The sequence below is a fragment of the Indicator indicator genome, chromosome 10 (genome assembly GCF_027791375.1).
Source record: "Indicator indicator isolate 239-I01 chromosome 10, UM_Iind_1.1, whole genome shotgun sequence".
Taxonomy (NCBI): domain Eukaryota; kingdom Metazoa; phylum Chordata; class Aves; order Piciformes; family Indicatoridae; genus Indicator; species Indicator indicator.
The window spans coordinates 4,357,875-4,368,870 of NC_072019.1; the positions used below are offsets into that span (position 1 = coordinate 4,357,875).

General features: G+C 42.2%; 1 protein-coding gene across 2 annotated transcripts; it reads right to left on the reverse strand.

Moving 5' to 3' along the window:
- Window positions 1-2,249: 2,249 nt before the first annotated feature.
- DDX59 (DEAD-box helicase 59) lies at window positions 2,250-9,793 on the reverse strand. 2 transcript variants are annotated; one of them, XM_054384101.1, is made up of 8 exons: window positions 9,759-9,793; window positions 7,546-8,372; window positions 6,623-6,790; window positions 6,158-6,247; window positions 5,556-5,807; window positions 4,650-4,802; window positions 4,154-4,282; window positions 2,250-2,513 (listed from the first exon to the last, which is right to left on the reverse strand). In XM_054384101.1, exons 2-8 carry the CDS (start codon window positions 8,359-8,361, stop codon window positions 2,250-2,252), a joined length of 1,872 nt encoding a protein of 623 aa, XP_054240076.1. In that variant the 5' UTR covers window positions 8,362-8,372; window positions 9,759-9,793. The 2 variants fall into 2 exon arrangements, with proteins under 2 accessions (XP_054240076.1, XP_054240075.1); XM_054384100.1 differs by lacking the exon at window positions 9,759-9,793 and adding an exon at window positions 8,891-8,959.
- Window positions 9,794-10,996: the final 1,203 nt, after the last annotated feature.

Sequence of the window (10,996 nt, forward strand, 5' to 3'; positions counted from 1 at the left end):
AAAGCTTAATGCCTTCATTAAAAGCTCCTTCATTATGAAATAAGGAATAAGGTTCGAGACTTGGCACAAGCACGCTCGTTCCTCGTTTTCAGTCGATTACAAGGAGTAAATCAGAGATGAAACTCAACGTTCAAAGCTAGGTGAAAGCAGAGGAGAAAGCTTTACTGTCCTTCGGCAAACCGACCCTCTTCAGGCGAGTCCACATAAGCCTCTCGACACACAACTACATCTGTTTTCCGACCGCCCCCCTGGATCGCCGAGTGCTCGGAGAGAAGGTGACAAGAAAAAAACGGCTACCTGACCCAGCCTGAGGGGACTTCACGAAGTAACTCCTCCACTACCCCGCGCCACCGACCCAGCCCCGGCGGTCTCGAAGCAATGGCCCAGCCGTGCCGCTGCAGGCCCTCAAGACAACGAAAGGAAGCCCACCCCCTGAGGAGCCGCCCGTCCCTCACCTCACCGCCGAGACCGCTCCCAGCCACACCGGACACGACTCGCGCCCTCTCCCTGCCCTGTTTGAATCCGCCGGGCCCGCGGGATTGGCTCCCGCCCGGCGCTGCGTCAGAAAGGGGCAGCCCCTAGATGTCCGGAGGTTTCAGGCAGCCTCTCGAGCGTCGCGCCCCATTCACAGCCACGACTGGGCCCCGCGGCTTTCCTGCCGGAGCGTTTCCTTCTCTCTAGGGAGGACAGCCTGCGGCTGATGGGCAGGAGGCCCGGCGCAGCCAGTGACGCCCCTAGAATCAGGCGCGGCTCCGCGATACCCGCCGGCCCATGAACGGTGCCCGCTTTCCGAGGCGAATCGCTCGGCAGCGCACGGCACAGGCACCAAGCCGCATTCAGAACGCAGCGCTAACCAACTCGGGATAATTGGAACGTCTGAGGACTGCAGAATGAGAAAGACTACCACGTTACCCTTCATGAAATCTCCACCCGTAACAGGAACTGATCTCTTGCTGAAGCATATATATGCAGTTCAGAAAAGATTCGGCACTTACAAATGTGCCACGCCGCGGAGTGGATCGGAAAAACTTCTTTAAAACAAGAACAGCAGAGGGAGACAAAAGACAAAGCAGGGGAGGGCAAGTGAAAAACGAGGCTTTCCCTCTGTCGGATGATGTTTAAAGCAGTAAAAATAATAATAAATACCATCTTTCAAATTATCAGAAGTCGTAAGACATTCTTGAGCCTGCTAAAGAGCCGCTGGCACCAATGCCATGCTTGTATCTTCTGTCTTGTGGCAGGTAACGCCTCTCACGTTTCTAGTTCAGAAGAGGGCGAGGTGGAATAAATTGGCTACTACCCTTTCATAAATCAGTTTTCTACAAACGTCAGCCTATCATATTGACGTTCCTTGGCCAACGAGTAGACAACTCACTATACAAGGCAAACTTCCTGGGACATCTCAGCCTCCCTAAAAGGGGATGATGCATCACAGCAGCGTGAAAGGTCTGATGAAACTAATTTCTCAAGACTCAGTCTAAAAGAAAAAGGCAAGAAAAAAATTATTTTTGATCATGACTTATCTCAGCCTCCAGCTGGTTTAAGTTATACAACACTACTGTCAGTACAAGTCTCGTTTCCTTAAAAAAAATTTAAAAAAGAAACAGCATCTGATGTCGGAGCATGTAAACTTCTTCTTAAGTTCATTAAATAAGAATGCAAATTCCTTATTTATGTGCTTGATGAGGACTAGGACTGTTACTCAATCCACAACCACTAAAAGAGAAACTTAACTTTCAGTAGTTCACAAACAAAACTTGCACACATGTTGACAAGAACCCACCAGAGAACAATCTTGAGGATTCAGAGCAGTGTTTCCAGTGGAAGCTTTTATGTAAACAAACAGAGGAGTATATTGAGGCTTGTTTTCAGCGACTAAGATGATGTTTGGTTTTTTTTTTTGGTGGGGTCCTTTTCAAAAATCTTACCTCCTAACACTTATCATTAAAGTGTGTTTCACAATATGTCTAAAATGATTATTCAGAAACATTAAAACAAAATAAAGAAATAAAAAGAAAATAAATCCATTTGTTGCAAGCAAGACCAGAGTACTGGTTTTGAAAAACGGTTACATGGAGTATGTTAACTAGGCACTGCTGTAATGTAAACACACAAGAGCTTGAGACAAAAATGAAACTCATTAAGAAATGGAATATATACACTCCTTTTAGAACGGCTACATAACAAGGCATCAAAATTCCATGTTTATTTTTTAATCACAATTTTATTATAATACAAGCATGTATTTATTACCTCTGAGAAGTATTTTTATCATGTTTTCTAATAATGTCCATAAGATTATCTCCTGTCACAAGGCTGTTCTGTAACTGTTTAAGTCTCTGTTGTTCCCTTCGCTTTTGGTCATGAAGATAAGGGGAATTAATCAGCTGTGGGGGAAGAATGGTGCCTGTTGGTTTCACTCTCTTCACTACATCCCAGAAGAGCTTCTTGCTGTTGTTATTGATAAAAGTAATTGCAGTGCCACTGTGACCCAACCTCCCCGCTCTTCCAACCTGAAAAAGCAAAACCACATTTTAAGTTATCAATATGAAATTGAAGACCTTCAAATATCCTTGAAGTTTATTTTCTGTTATAGAAAACAGCTATAAACCTAAGTTTATAGCAACTAACCTAAGTGACAAGATCAAATCTCTTTATTTCATCCTCTAAGCATAAAGTTTAACAAACCTTCTGAATTCAGGATATGCAGATGTGAAACGTCAGTTTAAATGCATCTAAAATTGCAATCTTCTCGTTTACTACTTGCTCAAAACCTTAGCAGAAAGATAATTAAAAACCAGAGAGGTGTATACTGCAGTTAGCAACACAGAATACATTAGTTCATGGCACTAGATCATTTCTAGAGGTCCTTTCCACCTATTCAGAACAGAGCAAACTTCAAAGTTAGGTTAGTTCGATCAGGGCCTTGTCCTATGGAATTTTGAGTGTCTCCAAGTACAGACGTTCCATCATCACTCTGGGCGCTCTCTTCCACTGCCTACTTTCACTGTGAAAAACATGTTTGCCTGTTATGAAGCGAGAATTTCCCTTTCAGCGAGTTGTGACTGCTCTCATTCCTTTCACTATACTTCGAGAAAGACACTGAGTTGCTGGAGCATGTCCAGAGAAAGGCAAGAAAACTGGTGAAGGGTCTAGAGCACAAGCCTTGTGAGGAGCAGCTGAGGGAACTGGGATTCTTTAATCTGGAGAAGAGGAAGCTGAGAGAAGACTTCGTTGCTCTCTACAACTACCTAAAAGGAGGTTGTAGTGAGGTGGGAATTACTCTATTCTCCTTGCCAATGGAGTTTTAGGTTGGATATTAAGAACCATTTCTTTACTGAAGGAGTGGTCAGGCATGGCAATAGGTTGCCCAGGGAGTTCACCATCCCTGGAGGTGTTCAAGAAGCACGTGAACATGGCACTTGGGGACATAGTTTAATGTCATGGTGGTCTTTGGTGGACTTATCTTTAGAGGTCTCTTCCAACCAAAACAGTTCTCTAATTCTGTGACAGGTAGCTCCAGGCTTTTCTTGTAGTTGATAGTCTCATAACTGGACACAGTAGTAGACTACTGTGGCTTCTAAGTGCCAAAAGAGGGTATTAATTAGTTCTCTTCACCTACTAGCCAAAGTAGGGTTGCACTGTGCATAGATATGCACTAATGTGCATGCAAACCACACAGCATCTTTTTTACAGCAGTAAATCCTCAGGGAAAAAAAAAAAAAAAGATACTGGAATAGGGAGAAGGAATGAAAATTAAGGTCATGGCTGGTTTCCTGATTATATCACATGCACATCCCACACTGGAGATGAGCTGCAGCAGAAAGAGAGGTACTTGGCCTTAACAGAAATCATAAAAATATGTTGAATATTGTTTTCCATAGACACAAAATGATACAAAAGAGTAGAAAACAGGAAAAATAATACTGCAACCATAATCAATATAAGTTTTAGTAACTTATACAGGAGATATAAGAACAGTGTTCTAGATTTTTGTAATTTACATCTACAGAAAAGATTCGGTACCTTACTCTCATATAAAACAAATACTCTAATGAGGAAAATAGTATTTATGTTTACATTTAAATTTCCAGAGGCGAAAGTAGCATTTCAGTATTCTTTCAAATAATGCTTTAGCAATTCATTTATTTACCTGATGTACATATTCATCCATACTTGATGGCATATCAAAATTTACTACCAGTTTGACATTAACCAGGTCAAGCCCTCGTCCAAGGACTCCAGTACTTACTATAACTTCATACTTCTCTTGAAGTAATCCCTGAGAAGACAAGAACAAACAATATTTTTTCTTATTTGTATTTTGAAGCTCTCCAAGCATAGGCTGGGGTTATATATACAATGTAAGAATACATCCAGAGGGATTATTCTGTTGCAGAAGAGAAAATGGCCCCTTTGTACTCTTCCTTTAAATAGGAATATAATTCACAGAGTTAATTTAAAAAGGGCCAAAATCGCCATTTTAAAAAAATCATCAACGTTCAATGCATATTTAAATTTGTATTTCAAAGCAAAAGACCTAGGAAGTAGTCTCCAGTACCCTACAAAAAAGTAGTAAATTATGACTTAAAAAAAAAATTGGTCAGTTAAAATCTGTTCAAACCCCTGCAACTTTAGGAGGCACAAACCTGTAATATGTCTGTTCTTTCCACCTGAGTCTTCTCAGAATGCATAGCTGTACACTGTAATCCTGTAATCTTATGAACAGCATCACTCAACAGATCAGCTCCTAGCTTACAGTCCACAAACACCAACACTGGAGGTTTGAAAAGTTTCTTATCCTGTAAAATTAAACTGTTTTTATGAAGGTATTGAAAGAGTTTGCTGCTCATCAACAGCAATCTGGATTCAATTTATTCTGTTCATTATCTCTAGCATTCAGAAGACTTTAATATAAATGTTTTTAGACTGTAGATAAGGGAAAAGGTACCAGCCATGAAACTACACAAACATGTACATTATAAACATATAATGATTTGTAGACTCAGAATCCAAGCTTATAACATTGCATGCATTTTTGTAAGTCAGCAGCTTTCTTTTTTATTACTTTAAATGCTACATAGCAAGTTTACTCATAAAACGTATCTATTATTATTCATATAAAGAAAATTTAACAACTAAGTTAGCTATCCCATTGGTTTCTTTTAATGACTTAAAAAATTACAAACTGTTCCCAGGCAGTAAGGCAGCAGTTTAAGTCCTGCTCCTCTACCACTCAAAGATAACTACTATAAATCTTTGGGATGCCATACTGTGAATCACAGAAAAAGTTATCAAAATGGGTCCCAGCACAGGAATTGGGTTTGCTGCTGCACAGAAGGAAGTATTAGTGATGGTGGTGGAATAATCCCTGAAATTGCCATTAAAACTCTTACACTCCAGAAGTACTGCACTACTGAGCACAGTTACAAGCTTAACCTCACCCCACCCCTTCAATACGTACAGGTTACAGTAAAAGATGAGAACCTGAATGACATGCATAAAGACATGAATAATTTTTAAATGGCTCTTATGAAAAAAAAAATTGCACTTACATTTAGTATTTCAAACAGCTTTTTCTTTTTAGACGGTTCTTCTACCCACAAGATAATTTGGCGGACGTTGGAACAAGGCAGATTCTTTTCTCCAATAGTTATTCTCACAAAATTGTGTAGAAGCTGATTTGCTAAGTGTTCAATGCCCACAGGAATCGTGGCTGACACCAGTATAGTTTGATGATCTTGAGAGATGCCTTCCAAAACATCCAACACTTGCTGCTGGAAACCCATTTTTAACATGGTATCCACCTAAGTGAAAAATATTAGATTTGTACCAGATTCTTCCATTAACAGCAGAATCTTGAACTTGAATTGACTGAAGAACCATAATGTGTGTGTATGATTGGCAAGCAATAACCCAAATGCAGGAGTATTTTCAGTCAGAAGAAAAGCTCAGCAAACAGTACCCTCTAAGTCTTAAAGCCAACAGAACATGCATGGTTCAAACACATTTCAGCCTGTGCTAAAAAAAGAATTTTTCTCTCACAAACGTATTTTATCTTTGTAATGAACTCTCTGTAATAAGTTAGACTAGTCCCTCAATTGGCTCTTCAAGGACCTCTGTATAGGCAATACAGCCCCGGTAACTAAAAACTTACTTCATCCACCACTACAATTTTTATGCCACTCAGACGAACAGAACTTTGCTTTAAAATCTCAAGAAGTCTTCCAGGTGTTGCTATTATAACCTAAAAAAACAAACAAACAAGTGAACAAAACCCAAACGCACACAAACAAAACTGGCGTTAGAAATTCCATGAAAGGACAGATGACTGTCCTAGAAAAACTATCAAGTTACAGCACATAGGTGAGAAAGACACTAATTAGTGAAATAACTTAAGAATCCTCAGATCTTCACAGCTCTAATGGAAGTGTCTAAATACAAGTAACGTAATCTTCATTAAACCCAAACTATTTTGACTGTAAATTACAACTCCTTGGCTAATCAAATGGCATATTTGAAAGCAGGAATGTCCATACATGTCAACAGTAACATCGTTCTTTCCAGCAAATGTCATGAAAACATAACTCTCCACAGGATCTTTCCACACCCCAGTCCTTACCTTAACACTTTGCTTGAGACGGTGAAGCTGGGGTGGCAGAGGCAAACCTCCTACCAGGAGAACTGTCCTCATGTTTGGCAAACCAGTCATCAGTTCTTTAGCTTGTCGCTCTATCTGAATTGCTAACTCCCTGGTTGGTGCCAAAATAAGGGCAGATGGAGTTTCTGTCTGGGAAGAGTGGAAGACCTGCTGAATGTGGAATTGCTTTATTATTTAGATAAAAAAGTTTCAAGATTTAATCCCCCAATACTAAAATAACATTTATATAGCACAGCTACTGTGGATACAGTTAGACTGCTTAATACCCTTTCTATTTGAAGACAGAAAGTAGAAGGGGATGATACCTTTAACAATGCAGGCCAAGGAAGCCTATTCCTCAATTACTCAACTTTTGGAAAGAAAAATTAACACATGTGTAAGAATACAGTTAGGATAGCTTCCTGACAACACCACAAAAAGACCCAGAAAGATGGTAGTCATTTGTGAAGACTGCTTTTTCCTATTTTGGTTATTGCACTGAATCTGTAACAGAAATTCAGAACGAATTCCACATGAACTCAAAACACAGAATGGTAGGACAGATGATTTCTCTTTACTGTCTTGCACACCACTAAGTGAAACCAGTAAGTATTAGCCAGGGAAGACAGGCAGATAGGAACTTTATATAGCAAATACATGTCTGAAATAAAAATAATAATAAAAAAATTAATAGCCCCTCTGACTCACTACTCATCAGCCAGGTACGGATGAATCATTAAAGTGGCACAGTCCTAATTTTTTTTTAATTTTTTTTCCTTATATAAGTATCACGAAACAACTTACCACAGAAGCACAGAATTGCCCCCATTTACATTTTCAGTTACACAGGGAATCCAAGAGACAAATTTCAAATCACTTTCTCTAAAGACATTAAGTTTCATTACCTCTTTCAAAACCTTCATAATAACTGGAAGTAGGAAAGCTGCTGTTTTCCCAGAGCCTGTGTCTGCACTAGCCACAATATCCCTCCCTAATAGTCCAACGGGGATCATTTGCATCTGGATGGGAGTTGGGACTTCATAGCCAGACTTCTTTAAATTATGGTTTAAAGTTTCAGGAAAACCACAGTGTTCAAACTCTACAATAGGTCTTGGCACTTGCTGGCCATGGACAGCAATACCCAGCTGCAGTTTAAGGTTCTCAATCTGCTCCTCTCGCAAACCTAAAATAAAGGAATGATCTTTGTAGAAATAAGGTGCATTAAGGTGAGTTTCTGTTTGAGACTCTGCTTTTGTGAGCTGATCAGATGTTAGCTTCTTTTCATTTGCTTGAGTTTGTAGAAGGTGTTTGGCTTTACATTCCAAGCTACATACATCTTCATCTGTTTTATCACAGATATACTCTCCATAGCGACCGCAGACAACACATACAGGTTCTCCAGGTTCTGCCCAACGCTGCAATTTGCTGTATGATTTTATGGGTTCTTCTGAAATGCTACCTTCATCTGTATTTTGGTTGTCCTTTCCCAAAGTTGCATTAGCAGCACTAAGGTCTCCAGCTGCAGGCTGTGTGTGTTCTTGCACAACTTCATTCAAATTACATCTTGAGGCAGAAGTTTGTGTGCTAACTGGCTGACAGTCCTGGTACTCAGCAGTCTCCTCTAGCAAAGATCCTCCAGAAGATGATTTATTTCTCTTAGCTGTACAACTTTTGTCCTCATCAGCAGTTCTCTTGACTTTAATAGCTCTTGGTAAAAACATGCTTTAGTACACTAGAAAGAAAATTGTTACAATTGTTATAAACTATTATCACCGGGAAAGGTACACTTTACCATTATCACAAAAGAAATAAAGTCTAGGAAATACATTTGCAAGCCTAGGAACCAACTCTCAATCCCTGAAAAGATCTGGAAACTGCCTTGTTTAAAAATTATCTTGGACTTAATGCAATGTAAAACAATACTTTAAAGTAACAGTGCAAACATGTAATAACAGAAATCCACCTACAGTTAATTTCGAGTATTAAACATTTGCAATCAAATAAAAACTCGGATTTCAACTGTCTGAAAAAATATCCATTTGGGGAGTCAGTCACAATTAAATCGTCAGAAAATTTAATTGTTTCTAAGATGAAACATAGAAGCAAACCACATATTATTCCAAGCTATGGAAAAACAAACAAACAAACAAACCAAACATAGAAAATTATCAAATTCGAACAGAATGTAAAATTTAGTACAGGAACCAGCCAAGACCACTCTTTTCAATGTCCTTTTCAAAGTCCACTCACATTTTAAAAGGTTGTAAACTTTGAGATGTTTAGTGCCCAGCTCTGTTTGTTCAGATCGTCAAAGAAAGAGCAAAGACCTACACGATCAGCTCCCAAATCTCTACTGCAATTCAAGGAGGTCACAGTTAGAGTTCGTACATAACCACAACGTTTATATTCTGAAACTTTCAACAGCCGATTCTCAAAGTGTCCCACATTCTCAACAACCATTTGCTATGGTGCAATCGGTAAGCAAATTACAGACAGCACCGTCATTTCATTCTAAATTAACCGTACTGTGCATATCAGCCTTTCTAAGAATGCACAATGCGATGTCTGTGTTTACAGGCACCTTATTTTTTTCTCTGCGCAACTCGTAAGCAATCCAGAGCGATGAAGCTCACCGGTGAGATAAGGAGATGAGGTCTGCTGGCTAAAACCTGCAAGCACGACCCAGGTGCTTGGATGGCGGTCTCTCCCCCTCGCTGTTTTATCAGAAGACACTTAAAATTTTTTGCACCTAATGAGAATTTCCCGCAACAAACGTCTTTACAAGCCCAGGAGCCCTTCAAGGTGAGGGGAGCAAACCGTGCTCACGAAAACGAAAGAGATTGTAACCCTCACGGGCTTCTCGTTAGGGTCGCGCCCAGCCGCCAGCGGTGACCCCTCTGGGAAGCGCCCCCGCCGCGGGGCTCCGGGCACCACGGCTGCCTCTACCCCCACCCCCCAGCCTCCTTCTCTGGCAACAGCTACCCACCCCACGGGAAACCAAGGCGGCGCAAAGCCGTTTCCCTCCGACAGCCTCCCGCGCCCCACTGCTGCGAAGCGTAGCCCGGCCCCAATCTCCCCCGCCTCCTCGCTGGCGGCAGAGAGACGTCGTCTCACGTACCGCTACCGACTGGCCGTCAGCCCCGCCGCCAGCTGTCCTCACAAAATGGCGACGACTGCATGCAAGCAGCGCCGTGCGAGCCGCCGCCGCAGACAGGGACCCGCAGCTGAGGGCTGAGAGCAGCCGGAAGTGTGGGCCCGGGCAGTGAAAGGAGGAGGAAGGGCTCTCGGCCGCACGGGAAGGAGCAACCCGACACAGTCGCACCTCCCCGGCTGGGCTTTCCGCCGCCTGACATGGGGAGAGGCGCGGGGCGGGGATGGGCAGCGCCGGCGCGTCCCCGCTCCCGGGATATGGCCAGACCAGTGTTGTCCGGGCCTGTGTACTCGGGCTGGGAAGGGAGAACCGCACGGCCGGGAGATGTCACCGCCGAATTGAGTTTCGGTTTGGAGATTGAATGCGCGGCTATTGATCCTCTAGGTCTCGCCCTGCACATCCGCGTTCACAGTGCGAGTTGCCAGATGCTACAAACACCTAAGTATTTCACCCATGTGAAAAACATGTTATTACTGCACACGATGTTGATGTACGGTGTGCCAAGGAAATGCCCAGCCCCGGCCTTGACCTATTTAGGAAATTGAAAGGGCATGATGAGAGAGGTCTTCCTGTACTTCAACCTATTTCAGACACTCCCTTGCAACACCAGGCCCCTGACGTAGTGTCACCGTGTCTACATCATTTGCAAGAGGCCCTGCGTTTGAGCACAAGCAGGAAGCCCAGTGTACCCCCAAAGTAAAAATACATCCTATTCGTAGAATACTAGGTTGGAAGGGACCTCAAGGATCACCGAGTTCAACCTTTCACGGTAGGAATGTAGTTTAAATGAGCTGGCCAGCACCCTGGCAAGCTAGGCTTCCCAAACTAATGTAGGGAAATCCACCACCTCCCTTGAGAGTTTATTCCAATGCCTTAGTTTGATAAAAAAAACAATTTTTGGCATCCAGTCCAAATCTCCCCCGTAGCAATTTGTCCCCATTGCCCCTTGTCTTTACCATGGGACTCTTTGTAAAAACGGAGTCCCCCTCCTCATGATAGCCACCCTTTATGTACTTGTACATGGTTATGAGGTCTCCCCTAAGTCTTCTCATCATTGAAAAAAAACAGTTCTCTCAGCCTTCCTTCATGTGACAGGTCTGCCAGTCCTCTGATCATTCTTGTGGCCCTTCTCTGGGCCCTTTCCTGCCTGTCTGCATCCTTCTATAGTGGGGACCAAAACTGTGCATAGTGCTTAAGGTGTCAGG